Source organism: Alosa pseudoharengus, unplaced genomic scaffold (assembly GCF_046254945.1).
Source record: "Alosa pseudoharengus isolate Yale_2024_CS ecotype anadromous, Long Island Sound unplaced genomic scaffold, YU_APseudo_1.1 YU_APseudo_1.1_scf_22, whole genome shotgun sequence".
Lineage (NCBI taxonomy): Eukaryota > Metazoa > Chordata > Actinopteri > Clupeiformes > Clupeidae > Alosa > Alosa pseudoharengus.
Genome location: NW_027468680.1, coordinates 3,336,489 through 3,362,097, shown reverse-complemented (window position 1 = coordinate 3,362,097; position 25,609 = coordinate 3,336,489). Strand labels below are relative to the sequence as shown.

At 45.5% G+C, this 25,609-nt stretch overlaps 1 protein-coding gene across 2 annotated transcripts in view; it reads left to right on the top strand.

Annotated features, from left to right (window-relative positions):
- The first annotated feature begins 306 nt into the window (after positions 1 to 306).
- LOC143139638 (integrin beta-1-like) overlaps positions 307 to 25,609 on the top strand; it is a 29,645-nt gene continuing 4,342 nt past the window's right edge. For both annotated transcript variants that reach the window (XM_076300270.1, XM_076300269.1), the window contains exons 1-15: positions 307 to 687; positions 15,684 to 15,747; positions 16,182 to 16,267; positions 17,349 to 17,574; positions 18,009 to 18,179; positions 18,740 to 18,978; positions 19,367 to 19,522; positions 19,803 to 19,898; positions 20,081 to 20,170; positions 20,411 to 20,551; positions 20,643 to 20,842; positions 24,072 to 24,310; positions 24,542 to 24,764; positions 25,065 to 25,297; positions 25,412 to 25,578. In XM_076300270.1, coding sequence (XP_076156385.1) covers positions 15,684 to 15,747; positions 16,182 to 16,267; positions 17,349 to 17,574; positions 18,009 to 18,179; positions 18,740 to 18,978; positions 19,367 to 19,522; positions 19,803 to 19,898; positions 20,081 to 20,170; positions 20,411 to 20,551; positions 20,643 to 20,842; positions 24,072 to 24,310; positions 24,542 to 24,764; positions 25,065 to 25,297; positions 25,412 to 25,578 — 2,331 coding nt within the window. In that variant the 5' untranslated portion in view covers positions 307 to 687. The remainder of the gene's footprint in view (positions 688 to 15,683; positions 15,748 to 16,181; positions 16,268 to 17,348; positions 17,575 to 18,008; positions 18,180 to 18,739; positions 18,979 to 19,366; positions 19,523 to 19,802; positions 19,899 to 20,080; positions 20,171 to 20,410; positions 20,552 to 20,642; positions 20,843 to 24,071; positions 24,311 to 24,541; positions 24,765 to 25,064; positions 25,298 to 25,411; positions 25,579 to 25,609) is intronic.

Below are 25,609 nucleotides of genomic sequence, written 5' to 3'. Positions count from 1 at the left end.
CCAGTCAGTAGCTAGGCCTACTCCAGCTCCAGGCTCCGTGTGGGAGTGCTGTGTGTTTACAAGCCTGGAGGTTCCTGACGGGGCAACAGGATGGTGTGTTTCAACGCAGCGCTGCTTCTGTCCCCTTACCATATAAAGCTGTGAAACCCCACAATCCACACACCTCTAACAGTGAGTCACTGTGCCTGTGCAAGCGGTCAATCAGATGTGTGTGTGTGTGTGTTTTAGTGACTAACCGCTCCCTGGCATTTCCTGTGAGGCGTGTCTAGCGAGAAGTAGGAGGGCCAATGTGTGTCAGCCGCTGGCGTCGTCGGGAGAGTCGGAACGAAAAAGTGTCGGAGGAAAGGAAACCCAAGTCACCCCGGGCCGAGTCAGAGGGCGAGCTGGATTCTCTGCCCATAGCTAAAGTTTTATATTAACGACGACTTTGTGTGTTTTAAAGTTATTTGTTATTTTTCTAAGTAGGGCTTTCGTAGCTGAGTCACAGAAGTGTAACGCGGAGTCTAGACGGCCTGTTGATCGGAAAGCGAGATCGCAAGGGAACGGGCAAGCAACAAAGACACGCTGGGCCAAACCGATCCAGTTTTACCGAGCCCTGGATCGGAACAATAACGGACAGAGGATTTTTATTCTGCTTATGGTGTGCTAAATAGACTGTTATTCTATCGCCAGTGAACACGTGTCAAGGTAAGTTTTTCCAGAGTTAAAACCTGTGCCCTTTGGCTATGTTTTTTTTTTATCACGATCAGAAACTTAGCCTTTTTTATTTAACAGTTAAACTTGTGGTGTTACGGTTTCTTTTGAGTGTGTCCCGTGTCATTTTGTAGCCTTGTGGATCTTTTTATGGTCTCTCGGTAACTTTGGGTGGGGAATGGATATCCTATGGCCCAGTGCGGTGGAGAAGGGTGGGGGTCCGGCTCTTCGCCCGTAGCCTATCTAAGCGATTCCGTTTTTCACTCGGTAATTGTGTGGATTATGTGGGTCATTCTGCCGAGACGTGAGCTAAACGAACGAGGACTCCGAATCCGAATGCGTTCCAACTCGTTCGGACATCCCAGATCTTTTGTCTTTTGTAGGCCTAAGATGTACTGTTGGCAACTCCTTTTTTTCGAGGCCCCGACTCACGGGCGTCGGAGTGGGGGTTGGGCCCAGGGGCAGAGCGCTTTATTTGGTAGTTGGCTGTTGACTCTAAAAGCGACTCAAAGTCAAACCGGAGCCAGGCCGCTAGCTGTGTCTGTCGTGTGAGAGGCAGCTGGTAATGTGTTCGCATAAGAATGTTTGCCCAGTAGACTTAAAACAATGTTGCACTTCGACGCAAAACTGTATCCACTGAGGAGCGAAGTTTACCACAACATGATGGAGCTCTCCAACGCGTCCCAAACCCCGCTGGTTTGTCGTTGCTGCTGTTGCCTCTTTTAGATTTTGAGGGTTATGTGGAGGATCGCCTGCTGCCTGTAAGCTCAGTATAGGCCAAACTGTTGCCGATTTTAGCTGATTTAACCGTTAAGCAGACCCCTCCCTGGGGCAGTGTTTTCACACATCACCAGTTAAGGGAATTGTTATGGAAAAGCGCCCATAGCTCTCTCCCTGTGTGTGTGTGTTTGCAAGCAATTTGCAATTTGCCTTAGGTCATCCTCTAACAAAAGGTAGCCTAACTTCAGTACTGTATACTGCAGTTGTTCTGAAGTACAATGCAGTTTAATACAGCAACTCAGTCATGCAGTCAGATGTAGTTGCAATGCAGTTTCATTTCCAAAATACAGCATCTCAGCTGTGCAGTCAGATGTAGTTGCAATGCAGCACCTTTGGACCTTAGACGTCTTTTCTCTCTGGCCTGACACCCACGCCAAGAGACTGCACAGCATCAGAATGCTTTAGGGCCATAGAACACTGCACAGCGTCAGAATGCTTTAGGGCCATAGAACACTGCACAGCGTCAGAATGCTTTAGGGCCCTAGAACACTGCACAGCATCAGAACGCTTTAGGCCCATAGAACACTGACTGCACAGTCAGGGCCCTAGAATGGAGAGCAATAACCTTTTACCCCTAGAGAGAAAAAGAGAGAATGAGAGAATGCTTTAGGGTACCACTCTGAACTGTCCCATTACCAGAAAACACACACATATCATGAAAAAAGGGTGTGTGTATTTTACCAATAAATTCATGCACACCGTGTGTGTGTGTGTGTGAGAGAGAGAGAGAGAGAGAGAGAGAGAGAGAGAGAGAGAGAGAGAGATGTTTTTCAGTGACACGTTGTGTGTGTCAGAGGGACTAGACAGGCAGTACACATGCAGTTGTGTGTCAGTATGTGCATATGTGTGTCATGGTTTGTGGTTCATACACACACACATTACATATATACAGACAGGTCTGGATTTGGATTTTTGATGTGTGTGTGTGTGTGTGTGTGTAATTTCAAGAGTAGTTATTTGGCGTTCCCACAGAGCTGAATTAGATCATGCTTCTAGGGAGAGGTTCTCTCTGACTCACACTTACAGAGAGAGAGAGAGAAATGAAAGAGAGAAATGGAGAAGAGATAGAAATAGAGAGAGAGAGAGAAGTGGAGAAGAGAGTAGCCTCTTACACGTTCTCAAAAGTAGTGGATACAGAGACAAACATGAGTGTTGCTATGGATACTTACACTAGTGAATAGGGTGGGGTGCAACACACACACTTTGCTGTGTGTGCAAGGCACAAGGGGAGAGGTCTTCTTGTGGGGTTTCAGATGATGGTTGATTTTTTTTGTCTGATCTCTGAGAGAGAGAGAGAGATCAATCTTGGGTGTAGAGCATTATGAGAAAACACACACACACACACACGAGAGAGAAAGTGCAGCATAGTCAGTAGCGTGGAGGTGTTTTATGGTTGTGTGTGTGTTGTCTTGTCTCATAGTAGAGGTGCAGCGCTTAAATGATTAGTTATGAACCAGGGACTAGACCAATGTGTAGACCTGGTCTAGTTTAGACCTGGCCCTAGACCAACATGTAGACCTGGTCTAATTTAGACCTGGGACTAGACCAACGTGTAGACCTGGTCTAATTTAGACCTGACCCTACACCAGCTTGTAGACCTGGTCTAGTTTAGACCTGGGACTAGACCAACGTGTAGACCTGGTCTAATTTAGACCTGGCCCTACACCAGCTTGTAGACCTGGTCTAATTTAGACCTGGCCCTAGACCAACGTGTAGACCTGGTCTAATTAAGACCTGGGCCTAGACCAACGTGTAGACCTGACCTTAGACCAACCTCTGTGCATGCAGTGTCTCAGTCCAGCAGCTCCCCCCAAGCTTAGCTTAGCATAGTGAATGGACTTAGCTTAGCATAGTGAATGGACTTAGCTTAGCATAGTGAATGGACTCTCGTCGCCGGGCAGCATGAAGTGAGAATGAAGTGAGTGAACAGAAAGAAAGTCCCTAATTACTTCTTGTGGCCTCCGTCTTCACAATGAGGACGAATGGCAATGCAAATTAAGACGAGGTGATCTCCTAAGCAGGTATTGACTTGGGACTATATTGGGGCAAAGCACAGGCGAAGCACTGCTACTTGGGCGTAGAGATATCACGCGACACACGAGTACCTTGTCTCACTCGCTACAGCACGGACAATCTCTGCACCCAAGGAGTAGTGCTTCGCCCCAATATAGTCCCAAGGAGCAGTGCTTCGCCCCAATATAGTCCCAAGGAGCAGTGCTTCGCCCCAATATAGTCCCAAGGAGCAGTGCTTCGCCCCGATATAGTCCCAAAGAGCAGTGCTTCGCCCCGATATAGTCACTCCTGAATCCTGATTATTATTATTATTGTGTGCATGTGCGCGTGTGTGTGTGTGTGTGTGTGTGTGTGTGTGTGTGATTCTCCAAGCGGATCTGTATGTCAGTGATGCACACACAGAATCCTAGCGGAATTATAGGCTATATAGGATGCACACACAGAATCCTAGCGGAAATATTGGATTGTTATTATTGTGTGCGTGCGTGTGTGTGAGTGAGTGCGTGCGTGCGTGTATCACCTAGTTGCTGCAGTCTAGACTGGTACCAGTTGTTGTTTGGACTTGTTTGGCATTTGGCTGCTTGTCCTTCACTGGTGTGAAGCTGGATGAGTGAGACTACGATGGGACACACACATACACATACACATACACATACACATACACACACATACATATACACATACACATATACACATACACATACACATACACATACACATACACACACACACACACACGCTGAGTGATGAGGAAGCTCTCTTTTGTGCTGGCTGGAAACTCCACCCTTTAAGTGTGTGTGTGTGTGTGTGTGTGTGTGTGTGTTCAGTCGTGAGATGCAGAGGGAGGTCAGTCAGTCTTTGCAGGAGAAATCTAGTTATGGAGAGTGGGTTGTGTGTCTGAGGACAGGAAGGGCTGTGTGTGTGTGTGTGTGCGTGTGTGTGTGTGTGTGTGTGTGTGTGTGCACGCGCACGCTTGTACTGCAGTTTAATTAAGGAAATGGACCATTTTGCTACTGTGAGCTTTCTGAGCAGGTGGGAGGGGTAGCTGTGTGTGTGTGTGTGTGTGTGTGTGCTCAGTTGCTGAGTTTCAGGGTCTGCTGCAGTGACCTCAGGATGACCTTGTGTTTTTGAACGTCTCTCCCTCACACACACACACACACACACACACACACACATAGTGTTTTAGAACACTAGAAATGGCAGTAACATTATGATCTTTTTCACAAAGTTCACATTAAGGGGGCCCACACACACCCAGAGAGCCCCATAATTTAGATAAAAGCTGTCCGTCACTTGGTGTGCGCTGTCATTGGCCAAGAAGGAGGGAGTGGGCGGTTTAGAGATGGAATGTTAGACTCAACCTCTGCCTCAGGGCAGAGAGTTTTGGAAAGATAGCACAAACACACACACCCACACTCTTATCTCTGAGCGGGGAAGTATTCTCAACTCGCCTGTTGAGGCATTAGAATGAGAGATGATGTATTTTGTATTAAATTATTATTGCATGTGTGGAAGGCCCATGAAAACCAAAGTTTTTTATTATTGTACCTCTGAGTCGGCATATTCAGTAACACTGTATTGAGTGTGTGTGTGTGTGTGTGGCGCGCTTAGTCTTTTGGGAGACCCTTGGTGTTTTCTCTTTACAGAGCAGCATGCATTTGTGGTGTAAATATAAGATTGCCTGGAATGTTCGTCTGTGTGTCTGTCTGTGTGTGTGTATGTGCGCGAGAGAGAGAGAGAGTTCACGTGGCTAATAAATCTGTGTTGCCCTACCTATGGCAGTGTGTGTGTGGTAAGTGACCTAGGATGTTTGAATGGATGATGGGATGTTTGAAACGGTGACGATATTTGTTTTAGTAAATCATAGGCCACAACATATCAGCCCGTCATAGACACTAATGTATCTTGTGCATTAGATTAGCTTAACGCTAGCGTCTCATTAGCATTGCATTAGCTTAACACTGGCATCTTGTTAGCACTGCATTAGCTTAACACTGTCATCTTGATAGCATTGCATTAGCTTAACACTGGCATCTTGTTAGCACTGCATTACGCCATCCTTAAAAATATTTTTGTTTGCAGTAACCCGACCGACCCTGTCAATTTAGAACCGACCCAAATATTTTTTTTTTCCCCCTTTTAGTCCGACCGACTTGCCGGTTGTAAACTTGCGTTAATACCGACCGATTGTTTTTTTTTACTCTAAACAACCAATACAAATGCAATAAAATAATATTTCTTTTAGTAGGCCCAAGTATTGTGAATATAAATTGCCTACATGCAAACGTGGCTCACTTAAATAAAACCCTGTGGCGTCATCTCTACACCATTGGTTTTACGCATGTCACACTATGGCCTACGCTTCGTTTCATTCACACAAACTGATAACGCTTTTACTTGGCACGAAGTTCTGGAAGAACTGTGGCCAGATCTTTTCTCATCCCTTCTCCCCCTAGTCTAACGGTGACCGTGTCGGAGTATTGAAATTGGTTGTGGTCTATTCAGCATTTCTCAAAATATGGGTCCGCAACATGGAGACTGCTGGTCCGCGGAGTCGTGGAGTGAAATTAGGCCCGGTGCTTCATCTGATAATTTGCTGCGCAGTTGATCAAGAAACCGCGGATCGACGAAAAAAGAAAACAAACGTTTCTGCTATCGATGTCATTAAACATGGAGCCCTACAATTAAGTGGTGGTATGAGCATTCATTCAATGCGCGTCTGCGCGAGAGAAACTGAAACTAATCGATAACGTTGGTATCAAAGCTCCGCTTCAACCTGTTGGAAGGCTATTTATTTAACGAAACTTAATAGAACGACGTTGTTTTTTGGAACTTCCTTAGAAACAGAGCAGAGACTGTATAATACACTGTATAGCATTGAGTATTGTATAGTCAAATTTCAATATAACGTGGCCAAGAGCTATTGTAGCCTTTCCCTTTCTGGGTACATGTAGATGAGCCCTATGACCCCAAAGTCTGCCATGACCGGGCCTCAGGGCAAAGAAGTTTGAGAAAGGCTGGTCTATATAACCTGCATCAGAATGAGGTTTGCAATGGTGCGCCTGAAGGCACGGGTTGAAGACCCAGTCAGTTACGTCACGATATGCACATTTGTGTAAATTCATTCTTACATAATCACCATGACCAAAATTGTACTTTTTTTTTTACTTTGAATCTTGGAAAAAAAAATATTGACCTACCTACCGACCCATTTTTATTTTTTTTCGGCTGTTACTGCAAACAAAAATATTTTTAAGGATGGCCTTAGCTTAACACTGGCATCTTGTTATTATTGCATTAGCTTAACATTGGCGTCTCGTTAGCACTGCATTAGCTTAACACTGGTGTCTTGTTAGCATTGCACTGTGCAGCAAAGGTAGCCTGCTCTTGTCCATATGCCGGCTCCTTTACCTGTGCAGAAGCTTCCTGATGACTTGGCACTTGAACTAACTTAGGACACGGTCAGTTTTGAATGTCGGCTATGTTGCATGCTTGTCTTGCATTGCTTATTCATTTCATTTTAACACATACATTTTTCTGTAATTAATAAATCTAAATTAAGGCCTTATTTTGACAGCCCTAGTTAAAATATGTCGCATTGGGGGCAGGGAACTGGAAACCTACCGACTGCGTCCCTCAGTTGACCAGTACAGTAGGAACACAGTGGAACTGTCCCTCAGTTGACCAATAGGAACACAGTGGAACTGTCCCTCAGTTGACCAGTACAGTAGGAACACCAGGGCTCCAGAGTGCGACCAATTTGGTCGCATATGCGACCTAATTTTTCAAAAGTGTGACTAAAAAAAATCGGAGGTCGCACCGGTGCGATCAGCTATTAGAGAGGAAAACGTGTCCGCATTGAAACTCTACCTTTGGTTCAATAACAGACACATATTTGGCCAATATCGTGGTTTAAACAAATCACAGATAGTGAAGGGCGGGACCTCCCCTCTGATTGGCCGTGGCCCAGTGCCTGTGTGTAAATTTGAAAATGCGTACGTGCTGCAGAGAGAGAGAGAGGTCAGTGACCCGTCAGATAAACAGTGTGGATGTAGTTGTAGATGTGCATTACAGTGTGGTCACATAGGCCGAGATAAATGTCCCCTCTCCCCACTGCCTTTCGGCGGCTGGCAGCAGCAAACCGATTAGACGAGCCCGAGATGATGATCAAGTTTATTGTTGCCTACAATAGGCCTAGTGAAACTTACCTTCACCAAGTTCAGTCCAAAATAATTATTCATCAGAAAAATAGTTTGAACGTAAACCCGACGTACAGGAATGCCATTTGCGCCAAATTTATAGGAGTCATTGCAGATTAAAAGACGTCTTAAAATTGCGAACAATGCATACAAGGCCTTCCCGAACGACAGAGATACAGATATCGCCGAAAAGGAGTGCGTCATTGACCGCAGTTACATGCAGGGAGTAACCCGGTTTTCAACAGCAATACTCGTTTTGCGCGCGAGTTGTGTAAACTCATTCTGATGGCATCAATCAATTCAATCCGGTATTTGGCGCAAACCGAATATCTCTGCTACATTTAAAGCCCGAATATTCCCTGCATGTATAACTGTGGTCATTGTGTACGGTGAATTGAATGGACACATTTAGATCGAGCATGGCAAGTCATTGCAATAGCCTATAATAATAGGCCTACCATTTCGTTACTGCATTAACCATAGTGATGTTCTTATTGAAAATTTAAAAATACTAAAATTAAAAAGTAAATTGCATTGTGGGGCCGTCAAATGATTATTGCAATCATCATTGAAAAATCACATAAAAATCCCCCAGGCTACTTGGAACATCTCTTTAAATTGTGCTCAAATACATTTCTATGGAAGATGCTAGCATGGCGAGCTGGTTTAGCCAAGGTCTAAAGATCATGAAGGATAGTATGTAAGACATTGAGCCATGAGATTTGAAGCCCTTAAAAGACGTGCACTGTTAATTTACTCACTGTTATTTTTATTTAATTAATCTTGATATGTTTTAAGTTTACATTTCAGCTCAGTGAAGCACTTAAAGCACCAACACTTCATTAAGTTACTTTTCTTGTAGAATTGTAAATCATAAGTCATAGGACAACCTAGGACAGTAATTAAGGGAAAAAAGTAAACCTGCTTTGGGTGCACCTAACTTTTGTGCTGGTGCACCTAAGAAAAAAAAGTTAGGCGCACCAGTGCAAAAAGTTAGTCTGGAGCCCTGAACACAGTGGGAGATTGAGGTATTGTTTTTGGATAGGGCTGGGACAACGCGTCGACGTAACCGTTGACTTTGAAGCAAAATTTTGACCATTTGATGCACCGTTTCCTGTCCTCAAACTGCCACAGACACTTCCTAGTAGGCTTCTGCCAAATGATCTGGCCCAGCCAAATAATTCTGGCAGTCCGATTTTAATCTTTTATGTTACAAACAATGATTTACAAAAGCCTATTCACCAATCAGACTGCGGGTGGGTGCTTAAACAAATATGAGAAGAACATCAGACCCCATTAGATCCTGCTAGCCTAGGCTACTCTGTGCATAACCCTCGGCCAGCTCTTCAATATTGCGCTTACCGTATGTCTCTCTGGAGCGGATAGGCCACCTTGAAGGGGCCGCTCCGTTTTGTAGTGCCGTATGATATTCTTTTTAAACAGCGACAGCGTTGTTGCATATCATATACACAGGCTTTGCATTTGTGAAACCGGGTAAGATGAACGCAAAATTAGACATCTAGACATTAAATTTTCATCTGAAAGAGGAATTACAAGATGCACTTTTTTCAGTAAGATACAGTATGTGTTTTCAGTAAGCTAGGCCTACAGTATGTGTTTTCAGTAAGATAGGCCTACAGTATGTGTTTTCAGTAAGATAGGCCTACAGTATGTGATTTCAAGGCTTCAAGGTTTTATTGAATGCTACCTCTGACTAAGAATGCATTACTTTGCACTTGTATAGTCTTTTATTTTGGAATTTTAAGAGCAATAAACATATATTGCAATGTTAAGGAATTCATGTTTTTTCATTCAGATATGTAAATCAACATGTATAAATTGCTATTAGTTAATTCATGGGGAGATAATTGAGTCGAAATCAAATCGGACTGAAAAAATGAATTGTTAGATTAATCGATGCATCGAAAAAATAATAGCTAGATTAATCGTTTAAAAAATAATCGTTTATCCCAGCCCTAGTTTTGGATTCCATTTGTAAAGACTGACTCGCTGTTTTGCATTAGATTAGGTTATTTACTCTTGCAGTGGGGACTGTTTTGCATTAGATTAGTTTGTTTACTCTTGCAGTGGGGATTTTTACAGTCTAATAATCATCTCATTCTCTTATTAGTCTGCAAACAACACCGTAAGGGGTAAAGAAACTAAGTCGGTTTGTTCTGATGGTAAACAAACATAGTTTAGTTTATAGTAGGTATATGTGTGAGATTCAGAGGGTGCCTCTCTCTTTCTTCCCTGCTCTCTCTCTCCCTCTCTCTTGCACTTGCACTCTCTCTCTGTCTCTCTTGTGCTCTTTCTCTCCCTCTCTCTGTCTCTCTCTCCCTCTCTCTGTCTGTCTCTTTCTCTCTCTCTCTCTCCCTCTCTCTCTGGTCTGTGGGTGCTGGTCAGAGAGGGCAGTTCTGCTGATGTGTGGTCAGGCTTCATTGTGGGAAGGGTCAGGGCTCTCACAGGAACTAGACCCTGTTCCCACAGGAAGTGGTTATACTTTACACGTACATGCATGCACACACACGCACGCTAGGGCTGCCACTTTTGTGAAAAAATCCTGTTCGATTATTGAGACATAAGTGTTCATGGAATCGATTGTAAAATCGATTTTTCATGTCTAAAGACGTTTCCATTTTCAACGCCAAATATAGGCCAATCCACAAAAAAATAACAGGCATTAGGACGAACGTAAAGAGGGTGCTTGTAGACGCAAGCCAGCAATATTTCTGATGATTTATTGGCGTGAAGATTCGTGCACAATGACAAACAGGAGTGCTACATTCTCGAAAAACAATAAGCCGAGTATCCTGCCATTACATCAGTGACAAACATTACTGCAGACTTCAACGTAGCTGTGTTTACGATTAGAAATGTCAAACAAATTTCGCCTACGTAGAACTCCATTGCACAGTTTGCATAGCCTACCGCTTTGTTCTTCTCCATAGTTTGATATACCAAAAAATCCGAAGTACTTCCACACCGAACTCCTCAAGTTATTAGGGCCTATCACTCCTCTCTCTCATGTCGAACAGGTTGATCGCGTTGTCCTCCATTTTTGGCAAAACCCGAGCAACACAGCAGCTGATTGAAACAGCTGTTTCCGGTGCGTAAAATTGGTGGGAATTTTCTTTTTAGCTTTCGCAATGCTTACTGCACTTCGGAATTCTTTTATATTCTTATATTCTTGTTTGTGAATTTTGTTTAATTCGTTTAAAATTAATAGTGTTCATATTTGGTTAAAATCGATTCCCTATTTTAGTTTTCGAAACTTGTGTTGTTTGGTCCAATCGATTGTGCAATCGATTTTCGAACGTAAAGTGACAGCCCTAACGCACGAACACACACACGCACGCACGCACGCACATACACACACACACACACACACACACACACACACAGGTCTTGTTTTAGTTATTTGTAGAGGTTTAATTCTACTGCATAATCATTAGTAAAATCACCTCAGTTTACCTGCTATGCCGTCTATATGGGTGAAGTTGCATATGCCAGTTTACCTGCTATGCCGTCTATATGGGTGAAATTGCATATGTTATGCTGAAGGTCATGGGAGTTGTGTGTGTTTTACAGGGAGAGAGTGTTTGTTTGGGTGGATGAGGGTGGTGAAGTCTGTTTTTGGGCATGTTGTGTGTGTGTGTGTGTGTGTGTGTGTGTGTGAGGTAAATTGCTGTTCCATTACTCAGCGTTGCGGGAATGGTTGAGCTCTGCAGTAGCTCAGTCTCTGATGCAGTGGAATGACTGAATCAGCTGTGTGTGTGTGTGTGTGCGTGTGTGTGTGTGTGTGTGTGTGTGTGTGTGAGTGCCTGCCTGCCTGCCTGTTCTTAGTACCAGGCTTTTAGTCAGGCTCAACACATCACTCAGCCTAGCAACAGTGCAGGAACTCTGGACGAGAGAGAGAGAGAGAGATCTATCAATCTTGGGTGTAGAGAGAGAGGGGAGAATTGGGACGGGGTAAAAGCCAAACTCCCAGAAGTGCTGGCTTACCAAATATGGAAGTGGGTTCAGCGCTATGTCTCCTGCAGTGGTTCCCTCCTCCGTGCTGTCCATCCGCATAGACCAGTGTTTCTCAAACTTTTTCAGGCCAAGGACCACTTAACCAATAAAAAAAAAAAATCATGGACCACCTAGTTAAAAAAAACAGTAGACCTACTCCAACAGTGTATTACACAATAGGTTTACTCACTGAACCACCTTGCTTTTTGTCTTTGCACCTTACTTATTGTGTCAGAGGATTCATATGATTTAAACTGGCGTAGCTTACATAGGCAGTGTTGCAGAACTGTTTGGATTTACATACAAGTTGGTTTAATATTGCAAACAACTGACCTATATTATATTTTATCACGTCTGCTCGCGGACCACTTGGGATAGCTTGCGCACCAGTGGTCCCCGGACCTCACTTTGAGAAACACTGCCATAGACGCTTGGTCTGGACGATCGGGCTCACTACCCAGAACCTTTATTGGCATCGCCAGTCATGCGCAGTTCAGCCATAGTGCTCTTAAAACAAAAACAAACATGGAAAACACCACAACACCTATCAATCAACAGGCAAGGCAAAGACAGCACCTATCAATCAACAGGCAAGGCAAAGACAGCACCTATCGATCAACAGGCAAGGCAAAGACAGCACCTCTCAATCAACAGGCAAGGCAAAGACAGCACCTCTCAATCAACAGGCAAGGCAAAGACAGCACCTGTCAATCAACAGGCAAAGCAAACACAGCACCTATCAATCAACAGGCAAGGCAAAGACGCTACTGGGAAGGAAGCGAACCCTCAACCCCAATAAGTAGATAGATAGATAGATAGATAGATAGATAATTTCCCCAAGGGGAAATTCAAGGTCTCAGTAGCATACAGACATCACACACACATTCACTAACAGCAGAAAATAGTAGTTAAAAGTATATAATATTAAAAAAAACACAACAAAGCAATAAGGACAGTAGAAGATAAAGAATATACTAACATACAAATTATACTAAATAACGCTTAATCTAAATCCACATAGTGGGCGATTAAGTGGAGATTAAGATCATATACGCACAAGATCAAACAGTAAATGGTGAAGCTACTCTCTCTCTGTGAGGACTGTCATTAGCATGAGATAGGTAGTAAATAATAATAATAATAATACTAATAAGGATTCATTTCTCTAATTGTATTGCATGCAATTGTATTTTATTGTAGGCCTATATTATAATTGCTGGAACGTACAAAAAAATTATTTTATTATTAAATGTAAAGCCAGTTACTGAAATGCACATAGAGGTAGGACGGAAGGCCAGAGAATATATCCAGCACGGGTCATACGAGTCACAGTCAGGGTCCTTGCTGGTCAGGGTCCAGGCAAAAAGCACTTATAAACACACACGCACATTCTAAAACTCCACAGACACACACAAACACACATTCTAAAACTACACATTATAATTGACCAAAATAATTCTGCATAATCGTCTCCAGTGAGTCCCCTTAAGTTCAACTACAGATTGTACTTATAAGTGTATGTGCGTGTGTGTGTGTGTGTGTGTGAGAGAGAGTCTGTGTGTGTGTGGTTGTTTTCTACTTCCAGAGAAGAACATACTTTTCATTCCTCGGCTGCTTGGGCAAAACTACTTTTCCTCCTTAGTTCTAAGAATAGGTCCCTTTCGCTCGCCCTCTCTCTCTCTCTCCCTCCCTCTCTCTCTCTCTCCCTCTATTCCTCCTCTCTCTCTCTCTCTCTCCCTCTATTCCTCCTCTCTCTCCCTCTATTCCTCCTCTCTCCCTCTCTCTCTCTCTCCCTCTCTCTATTCCCCCTCTCTCCCTCTCTCTCTCTCTCTCTCTCTCCCTCTATTCCTCCTCTCTCCCTCTCTCTCTCTCTCTCTCCCTCTATTCCTCCTCCCTCTCTCTCTCTCTCTCTCTCCCTCTATTCCTCCTCTCTCCCTCTCTCTCTCTCTCTCTCCCTCTATTCCTCCTCTCTCCCTCTCTCTCTCTCTCTCTCTCTCTCTCTCTCTCCCTCTATTCCTCCTCTCTCCCTCTCTCTCTCTCTCTCCCTCTATTCCTCCTCTCTCCCTCTCTCTCTCTCTCTCTCTCCCTCTATTCCTCCTCTCTCCCTCTCTCTCTCTCTCTCTCCCTCTATTCCTCCTCTCGCCCTCTCTCTCTCTCTCTCCCTCTATTCCTCCATCTCTCTTTCCTTTCTTTTCCTCTCTTTATGTCTCTCTTCTCTCTCTTCCTCCTCTCTTCCATTGTCCAATCTGAGTAGGTCTTTTGGTGTGACCTACACATAATATTGCTAAAGCATGATATTATATAAAAGCCAAAGGTGGGATTTTTGCATGTAAGATTAAATGCTTAGTTGTGATTCTCTCTCTCTCACACACACACACACACACACACACACACACACACACTGTTGTCTGTGAAACCCATTAGTAACACCCCCCGCTTAGTCTGGTGGTTTGTGGTGAACATGCTGCTCTGTGTGTGTGTGTGTGTGTGTGAGAGAGAGAGAGAGAGAGGCGTACATTTTCTCCACCTGAGAATAGAGCAGCTGTTTTTTGTTAGATCACAAGAGGAACAGTACTTTTAGACCGTCTAAACCAGTGTTTCCTCTAGGATTTTTTTAAGCAGTGGGGGCAGGCCTGTCCGAACCCCCCCCCCCCCCCCCCCAACGGAACTGACAACTGACACTTTGCTGCAACACAAACAGTTATATGTATTCACCTCTATTCACACACAATGAGGCTTAATTATTTTCAGTTGTGATTGAGCTGTATATTTGGAGAATCTACAACAGGTCTGCACAATGAATTTTGAAAGGCAACTGCGACTATTGTGCGTCTGCCCCATTTCTGATACCGTGGGGGGCCGCCACTACCAAATCAACATAGAGGAAACACTGCTATGATATTACACTGGTCTAAACATTTTGTAACACACACACACACACGTACATGTACACTTAGACATTCCTATGTCTGCTACCCCCTGTCCTTTTAGCTCAGTTTTTATCTCAGTTTTTAACACACACACACACACACACACACATACACACACACACACACACACACACACACACACACACACACACACACACACACACATACACTTAGACATCATGTCTGATACCCCCTGTCCTTCTATCTTGTTTATGCAGCCAAATGAGGACTATTATATACACATTTAAAGTGTCTCTCACACACAGACAGACACACACACACAGTCTCCACACGGTCCGACCCTTCGAGTGGTTCAGATATGATGCTAACATGCGGACATTATGCGGTCATATGTGTGAACCACACATGTGGGTCGTGTGGTTGAACGGGTTGAACGATCGATAGATAGACAGATAGATAGATAGATACTTTATTGATCCCCAGGGGAAATTCAAGAACGTGGTTGAACACGCACATGAACAGAATCTCTACATGTTCTTCACCATGTTCAGACACGAGCTCATTAACATGTACTGTCTCACACACACACACACACACACACACACACAGGCATTTGACCATCTGTAGAGTGTGTGTGTGTGTGTGTGTGTGTGTGTGTGTGTGGGGGGGGTGTGTGTGTGTGTGTGTGTGTGTGTGTGTGTGTGTGTGTGTCGGTGTGTGTGTGTGTGTGTGTGTGTCAGTGTGTGTATGTGTCGGTGTGTGTGTGTCGGTGTGTGTGTGTGTGTGTGTGGTGCTGCCTCTCCCACTGTGATGTATCCCTGCAGCCTGATTGGCTGGCGTAGACGCCTGTCTCTGAGGATGTGTCCTCATTGGTGTGTTGAAATGCTGATTGTCCCGGCCTTGGTGGTGGTTTTCCATGGAAGATAACTCCCTCTAGATCCTTGTGTGTGTGTGTGTGTGTGTGTGTGTCCCTAATCTGTAGTCTGTTTGAATTTCACCTCCAATAATGTCATGCAAAACCTCATGTTGATGTGTCTGAGATATCTATTATCAGACTTCTTACTGTGTGTGTCTGTGTGTGTTTCTGTTTCAGATGGATCCTAAGCTCCTGTTGTTGGCCCTGCTGGGAGTGTTTTCTCTGAGTCAAGCTCAACTCGGTAAGAACACAACGTCCGTCTGCCTGTCAGGACACAATCTTTCGCTCTTTCTCTCTCTCTCTCTCTCTCTTTCTTTCTCTCTCTCTCTCTCTATCCTTTCCTGTGTGAGCGAAAGAGACAGAGAGCGCATGGCTAATGGCGTCTCATTAGAGAGGTATGCAGGAGAATCAGCAGACTGGCACACACACACACAGAGAGAGAGAGGTATGCAGGACAATCAGCAAACTGGCATTACGGCTGATCTTTATCTTCTGGAGCTGAAGTCGCCATTTTAGCTGCACAGAACCAACACAGGATGTCCCCTCACATGGCAGTAGTCCACACACACACACACACAGAGAGAGAGAGAGATCTTTTATCTGTCTGTGTGTGTTTCTATAATGATGGCTGAACTGTTTCTCTAATAATAATACATTCTCCCTCTCTCTCTCCAGAGGAGAATGAGTGCATCAAAGCCAATGCTAAATCCTGTGGAGCTTGTATCCAGGTTGGAGAGAAGTGTGGCTGGTGCACAGACCCTGTAAGTCCTCCTCACGCACGCACACACACACACACACACACCACTCAAAGCACTATTGTCCCGTCTAGACAGGCCCAGTGCCTGTAGACCTCCACATAACTTGTTTCCTACAAACTTGAGCTTATCCCCCCCACACACACACACACACACACACACACACACCACACTCACACACACACACACACACACACACACACACACACACACACACACACACAATTGCTTGCACACTTCACAATAAATAACTGAACTAAGGGACTTTTCAACAGCATGAAATGAGTTGCATTTGAGGGTTTAGCAGCACCTGTTGGCGGTGGGAGTGGGGGGAGCTGTTGACACCTGCTGGACCCATCAGGAAAGGTTTCAGTTTAGTTTCACATGTAAACATCAGCTGTGGAAAGCCCACACCCAAAGCTAATTTGAGAGAGACTCCCAGTATTATCTGTACACAGAGTGAGCTAATGTGAAAGCTACAAAGAGCAGAGAAGCAAGAAATATAAGAACCAGAAGCTAATGCTAGCTTTACAAAGAGCAGAAAAGCAAGAAATGTAAGGAGCAGAAGCTAATGCTAGCTTTACAAAGAGCAGAAGCAAGACATTTAAGGAGCAGAAGCTAATGCTAGCTTTACAAAGAGCAGAGAAGCAAGAAATGTAAGGAGCAGAAGCTAATATTATCTTTACAACGAGCAGAAGCAAGACATTTAAGGAGCAGAAGCTAATGCTAGCTTTACAAAGAGCAGAGAAGCAAGAAATGTAAGGAGCAGAAGCTAATGCTAGCTTTACAAAGAGCAGAGAAGCAAGACATTTAAGGAGCAGAAGCTAATGCTAGCTTTACAAAGAGCCAAAGTTACATGTTAGCTGTAGGAGCAGAAGCTAATGTTTACTTTACAAGGAGCCTAAGCCTAATTAATGTTATAAAGTGTAGAAGCTAATGTTAGCAGATGCTAAATTGAGAGCCACAAGAAGCAGACGCTAATTTTAGCACTTTTGCTGGGGTGGAATGAAGAAGACTTTGGCCTTGTGTATGTCAAACTTAGTAAAACTAAGAATCTTTTCCCTCTGTGCTCTTGTCTCTGCTGTAGGACTTCCTGAAGCAGGGGGAGTCGACATCAGCACGTTGTGATGAGGTGGACTCCCTGATCAAGAGGAAATGTGCTGCGGTCAGCATCGAGAACCCCCGCGGATCTCTGCAGATCACACAGAACAAGAACGTGACCAACCGCAAGGACAAGGACATGGCAGAGAAACTGAAACCCGATGAGATCACCCAGATCCAGCCGCAGAAACTGAAGCTCAATCTGAGATCAGGTGACCATGCCCCGTACCGTCTACCTAGGGTCAGGGCTGCTAGGGCTCAGTTGTGTTTCTAAGCTGAGATCAGGTAGGGTCAAGGGTCAAGGATATCTCGGGTTAGGGGGACGCCGACGCGGGTTGGAGTCTAACGTGGGTTGTCTCCCAATCCCACCCATCTCTCTCTCCCACTTGCTTCCTGTTTTTTCACTGTCCTATCATAATAAAGGCAAAAAATAAGCCCAAAAATATACTGGATAAATAAAAAGGATGTGTTAGTCCCCAAGAGGCCGTTTGTAATGCAACATCTGTTTAATCAAGTAGCCTCACCTGTAATGCAACATCTGTATGTACACACATACGCTTACATACACTTACACACACACACACAAAGGTGACATAACACACACAGGTGATGTAACCATGGTAACACTTTCCCTATGTGTGTTCAGGAGAGGCTCAGAAGTTCACTCTGAAGTTCAAGCGGGCGGAGGACTACCCTATCGACCTGTACTACCTCATGGACCTCAGCTGGTCCATGAAAGACGATTTGGAGAACGTCAAGAACCTCGGAACCGATCTGCGGCGTAGGATGCAGGACATTACCTCCGACTTCAGGATTGGTAAGGGCAACCATGGGTCATGGAATATCATGGAGTTCTGAACAGTCTATTCTAGATGTTTCTCTGGCGTTCGTCATGGCAGGTCTGGCGAAAAGAAGCAGAAAGTGAGTAAACGGTCGTCATAGGAACGGGGAAAAGAGGAAACGGCAGACTGACCGAGCGAGGAGTGTCGTAAAATATATACTCTGAAGCTGTAGGGGGCGCTCTGCAGAGAAACTGCGGCCAAAAAGCGAGAAACCAAAACTGCATAGTGGGCTTTACAGTGTAGCAGTGTAGCTTACCTGTTAGAATAGGAAGTAGGAATCTCTCTCTACCTCTCTACCTCCCTCTCTACCCCTCTCTCTCTCTCTACATCTCTCTCTCTCACATGAGCACAACTGTTTACCCATAATCACTAGTGCAAAAAGAATGAAAATAGCACGATGCATTATGCGTTTGATCAGACCTGTCTAAGTGTGCCACCTACTTCCATCACTGTTTGGATCTGTAAATTCTTCCTACGTGTTAAGGTCCACACAAGACCATTAAAACGTGTGTGTGTGTGTGTGTACACTCTTCAGGCTTTGGGTCGTTTGTGGAGAAGACGGTGATGCCGTACATCAGCACGACCCCGGCTAAGCTGCTGAACCCCTGCAGCACGGACCAGAACTGCACGAGTCCGTTCAGCTACAAGAACGTGCTGAAGCTGACCAACGAGGGCGAGAAGTTCAACCAGCTGGTCAGTCAGCAGCAGATCTCCGGAAACCTGGACTCCCCTGAGGGGGGCTTCGACGCCATCATGCAGGTGGCTGTGTGTGGGGTAAGGGTTTTACAAGCACACACACATATGCACATGCACACACTCACACACATATACACATGCACACACACACCCACATATACACATGCACACACACTCATATACACATATACACATATACACATATACACATGCACACACACACACATATATACATATACACATGCACACACACATACACATGCACACACATACACATGCACACACACGCACTTATGCACTCACACACTCACACACACACACACACACTCACACACACACATATACACACTCACACACAAACACTTAAATACACATGCACACTCTCACACACGCACTCACACACACACACACACACTGAAATGTAGCCTGCCCTGAGTTGTTCCCTGTCTCGTCCTGTGTCCCTCAGGACCAGATTGGCTGGCGGAACGTGACGCGGCTGCTGGTGTTCTCCACGGACGCCGGGTTCCACTTCGCCGGCGACGGCAAGCTGGGCGGCATCGTTCTGCCCAACGACGGCAAATGCCACCTGGAGAACAACATGTACACCATGAGCCACTACTATGTGAGTGTGTGTGTGTGTGTGTGGTCCATCCTGAACCGTTACTGTGTGTGTGTGTGTGTGTGTGTTCCATCCTGAACCGTTAGTGTGTGTGTGTGTGTGTGTGTTCCATCCTGAACCGTTTGTATGTGTGTGTGTGTGTGTGTGTGTGTGTGTGTGTGCGTGTGCGCGCAAGTCACGCCACTCAGCAGTGTCTCTGTGACCGGTGCGCTGGTCTCTGACCAGTCTCTCTGACTGGTGTATGTGTCGCTCTGACCGGTGTGTGTGTGTGTGTGTGTAACAGGACTACCCCTCCATTGCCCACCTGGTGCAGAAGCTGAGTGAGAACAACATCCAGACCATCTTTGCAGTGACCAATGAGTTCCAGCCTGTCTACAAGGTAGGAAGGGGGGTGTGTGTGTGTGTGTGTGTGTGTGTGTGTGTGTGTGTGTGTAAGTGTGTCTGCGCACGCGAGTGTGTGTGTCTTTACTAATGCAATCACTATTACTCTGTGTGTTTCTCTATGGTTGTTAAATGACTAATGTGTGTGTGTGTGTGTGTGTGTGTGTGTGTGGGTATCAGGAGTTGCAGAACCTCATCCCCAAATCTGCAGTGGGAACACTGTCCTCGAACTCCAGCAATGTCATCAACCTCATCATTGAGGCCTACAACGTGAGTATACACACACACACACCATCCACACACACACACACACACACACACACACACACCATCAACCTCATCATTGAGGCCTACAACGTGAGTATACACACACACACACACACCATCCACACACACACACGCACACACACACACACCATCAACTTCATCATTGAGGCCTACTTAAGTATACACACACACACACCACCCATCCATCCATCTCTAACCCCCCCCCCCCCCCCCTCCCCCCAGTCCCTGTCGTCTGAGGTGATCCTGGAAAACAATAAGCTTCCTGAGGGCGTGTCCATCTCCTACGTCTCCCACTGCAAGAACGGAGTGAGCCGGACCGGGGAGGACGGACGCAAGTGCTCCAACATCTCCATCGGAGACGAGGTGGGACACACTCTCACACACACACACACACACACACACACACACACACACACACACACATTCGTGTCTCTGACCGTGTCTGTCCCTGCAGGTGACGTTTGATGTGGCCATCACGTCTAAGGGATGCCCGTCCACTAAGACGGAGACGGTGAGGATTAAGATGCAGGGCTTCACTGAGGAGGTGGAGGTGCAGCTCAACTTCATCTGCGAGTGTGACTGCCACAAGACCGGCATCAACAACAGCCAAATCTGCCACTTCGGAAACGGCACCTTCGAGTGTGGGGCTTGCCGGTAGGCACACACATTTTAACTACTTTATTTATTTACTTTATAAAATTTAGGAAATTTGCTTTGCCCTTGCTTTTGTAAAGGCAACTATCCTGAGACCCCTAATGACAAGACTATGCACGTGGTCCAGGCTGCCGAAAATAGGCACCAGATATTGACATTTGTAGCCAAGGCCAGTTATTTGCTGTACAAGAGGGTGATATTTTACTAGTTTTGTTTAGTAAGCCTCCTCTTGACATGAATCAAAACAGCAGCCTACTTCCAGGATGAACACATCCCTATCGTGCTCATCAATGATTATAATATCAGGCCTGGTGGCATTTAAATCAGAGAACGCAGACATTGTAGAACACCTACATTGTTGGCACACACACACACACACACACACACACACACACACACACACACCACAAATGTGTGCTTATACTGAGACACACAACTATGTCTACGAGGACATACGGTACACAGTCATCTGACTGAGTTGGCGTTTATCGTACACATGTTCCTGGGCTCACTTATTATGTCCATATTTATTGTACACATGTTCCTGGGCTCACTTATTATGTCCATATTTATTGTACACATGTTCCTGGGCTCACTTATTATGTCCATATTAATGTGTCCCTATACACAGGGATGAACAAAAATACATCAAAATGTATTTTGAAATAAAATACCAAAAACCCTAATATCAAAATAAAATACAAAATACAATGCAGTTCTATTACCTTAAAATAATAATAATAATAACATTTAAAATAACTACTTCAAACTCCTGCTATGCTGACATACAGTAAAATACGTGGAATGAAGTCTCTGACATTGTCAATACATGGCCACATGCTTGATATTGCACTGTGTAACGCTGTTGATCAGGTAGGATCATGACCCTAGTTGGTTTTTAACTAACTGGGTACCATGTTCAGCGCTAAATGGTGTTATATTGACGCCAAGGGGGAAAGTATGGATTTGTCATCGTGTGGCTTTAGGTCATACATTGGGCAACTTGTTGAGCAATATGGCAGGCCAACCACATGACCGGGTCCATGTGTTCTGATTGGATGGTTTAAAGTTCTCAAGAAAAAATGGATGGTTCTGTGGTAGAGTTCTAATGAAACTTGAGGTTGGTGTGAGAGAGGGAGTGTATTGTCAAGTCATGTTTATTTATATCCCACAGAGTGCAAACTAGCGCTTCACACAAAAACACCATGCCAGACGGAGCGTACCAGTAACTAGGCAACCATTGTACATAAAACATACATGCTGTAAATCAATACATAACAAACAAAAACACATTTATAACACAACAGGCCACACACACACACACACACTTTACACAAGGACGTAGACAGAGACAACAGTAGCCTAATAAGTGCATGGGCAATGGGGACTCAGCAGACAGTCGCATGTTGGGGTTGTCCAACCGGCTGTAGCATGTTGGGGTTGTCCAACCGGCTGTAGTATGATGCATTTTGAACAGAGCCCACGGGCTAACGGCATAGGGCCACGCCAGGCTGTCTTCGGGGCTCCCAAAGCACAGCTCAGATGTCCTGAGGGATTTCTCCGGGCAAACAGACTCTGGAAAAACTATCCCGCTGATCAGCAGCTCGTTGAACCTCTGCAGTGACAAGTCCACTACCGTTAGTGTGAATTCCTGCACATCCACACGGAGCCAGCCAGCATGAAAGCCCATCTTGGTGGACATAGGCAAGGCAAGGCACCCCCTATGTCCCAGAGCCAAGAGATCCCCAACCAGGCGCTGGAAGGGGTGCTGTGGCCATGTACGGGTCCAAGTTCCCAAGGGGATTCCCACCCCATCTCTCTCTCCCACTTACTTCCTGTCACTTTTCACTGTCCTGTCCAAATAAAGGCAAAAAAGCCCCCCCAAAAATATATATACTTTAACCAGGCACTGGAAGTGCAACTCAGCAGGCAGTAGCAGTTCATCATGCCAGCGACTGACTTCAGAGCCATGCAGTCTAGTCTCAGCCAGCCCAAAGAACGTTGAGTTAACGTCAAGGCAACGATCTTTTAGAACACTCTATCAACCGTCTCTGGTCAAGGTTACTTAACGTTAACTTAGCCTGATGCAGTCCAAAAGGCTATCCAATGTAAAGTGGCTATTGACAGCGAGGCAGAACGCACTGAAAATAACGCCCATGCATAGCGAGTAACTCTTATCTTAAAGAATATTACTGTACATTAAATTATAATATCACCCTGCTGAAAAAAAACAGCTAGAAACCAGCTTATGCTGGTCTTTGTTGGTTTTCTTCCAGCTCTTGTTGGTCTTTGCTGGTGTCGCTGGTTGGGCCACCAGCTGGACATTCTGGTGTGACCAACTGAGGAAGCTGGTCGTGCTGGTGTGACCAGCATGTCATGTAGGATACAGCTGGTGTAAGATGGTCATGCTGGTGACCAGCCTGCCAAGCTTGACATTGTTGGTGTAAGATGGTCATGCTGGTTTGCTAGAATGGCCAACATAAGCTGGCATGGCCAATTAAACTAGCAATTTAGACCAACTAAAATGACCAGCTTCAGGTGGTACGACAAAACCAGTTGATTCGCCATCGTAAACTGGGTAAACCAGCTGAAGATATGTTTTCGCAAGAGATTTGCTGGTCTAGCTGGTCAACCATCAAACAAGCTGGTCATCAAGCTGGTCAACCAGCAAACCACCTTTAGCTGGTCAGGCTGTTTTTTTCAGCAGGGTATTTAAAAAAAAAAATCCAGACGGAGTGGCGTGACTCACCTGTATTTGTGTGTGTGTGTGTGTGTGTGTGAGCTACCTGCACGTTACTCATCTTGCACTGGATCATCTTCCTGAATCTCAATATTCTGATCACAAGTGTGGGCAAATTACAGCACAAGTCAGAGGCTGCATTCATTGTTTTGCACTTTTATGTCATCAGATCACCAACAGTAATGGTTTCACCAAAAATATTTGGCAGTATTTTTAAACTACAGTACACACCTATGAAGTATTTTCATACAAAATATGAAGGCATTTTCTTCAACCCAATGAAGTACAAATGACAAAATAGTATTTTGTATTTGAAATCCGTATTTTAAATACATGTATCATAAATACTGCCCATCCCTGATTGCATCCCTGATATTAATGAGACCAGATCATTTCAGAACATCACAACAGAAAGAACTGACAGAAGTGTGTGTGTGTGTGTGTGTGTGTGTGTGTGTGTGTGTGTGTGTGTGTGTGTGTGTGTCTCAGCTGTAATGACGGGCGCATTGGTCAGAAGTGTGAGTGCAGCACAGACGAGGTGCGGACAGAGGACCTGGACGCCAGCTGCCGCATGGACAACGGAACGGACATCTGCAGCAACAACGGAGACTGTGTGTGCGGCACGTGCGAGTGCAAGAAGAGGGAGAACCCCGAGGAGCGCTACAGCGGCAAATACTGCGAGTGTGACAACTTCAACTGCGACCGCTCCAACAACAAGCTCTGCGGAGGTCAGTGTGTGTGAGTGTGTGTACTGCGACCGCTCCAACAACAAGCTCTGCGGAGGTCAGTGTGTGTGTGTGTGTGCGTGTGTACTGTGACCGCTCCAACAACAAGCTCTGCGGAGGTCAGTGTGTGTGTGTATGTACACAAGTGCGTCTAACTGCGCCCACTCGTGCAAGCTGTGGAGGCTAGCGTGCATATGTGTGTGTGTGTGTGTTTAACTCTACTTCTGTCTGCAGGCCACGGACGCTGTGAGTGCCGCAACTGCATCTGTGACGCTAATTACACGGGCAGCGCTTGCGACTGCTCTCTGGACACCTCCACCTGTCTGGCCAAGAACAAGCAGATCTGTAACGGCCGCGGCACCTGCGAGTGTGGAGTGTGTAAGTGCACTGACCCCAAGTTCCAAGGAGCCACCTGTGAAGTGTGTCCCACCTGTCCGGGAGTGTGTACAGAGCACAAGTGAGTGTCTCTCTCTCTCACATACTCATCATATACTCACATCTGCACAGACACCCTCTCCGTCTCACACACACACACACTCTCACACACGCACATACATGAACGCATTCAAGGCGTTGTTACTTTGTGCCTTGCCATGTAGACACCCTCTCCTGGTGTGGATGTCTGCATAATCCCCCTCACTGTCTTACTCTCTTATCTGAAACCAAACCAGAGTCATGCACAACCGTGTCAACAGTGTATCTGCGTTATTGTGTTCAGCAGTATAATTAGTGTGTGTGTGTGTGTGTGTGTGTGTAGGGAGTGTGTGCAGTGTCGTGCCTTCGGTACTGGTGAGAAGAAGGAGACGTGTGAGCGTGACTGCATGTATTTCCACCTGGAGATGGTGAAGAGCCGTGATGACCTCCCACAGCCTGGGGCCGAGCCCTTCATCTCCCACTGCAAGGAGCGCGACGCCAACGACTGCTGGTTCTACTACACCTACGCCGTCAAGAACGACACCACCAAGGTTGTGCACGTGGTGGAGACTGCAGGTACACACACACACACACACACACATATGTGCATTCATTCAGGACATTTAAGATTTGGAGCTGCTGGAACAGGTCTGTTTTTGACTCATTTCCCATAATCCTTTGCTCTCCCAGAGTGCCCTGACGGTCCTGACATCATCCCCATCGTGGCGGGCGTTGTGGCGGGAATCGTTCTGATTGGTCTGGCTCTACTTCTAATCTGGAAGCTGCTGACTATCATCCACGACCGCCGTGAGTTCGCCAAGTTCGAGAAAGAGAAGATGAACGCCAAGTGGGACACGGTAAGACACTCGTCTCTCACACACACACACA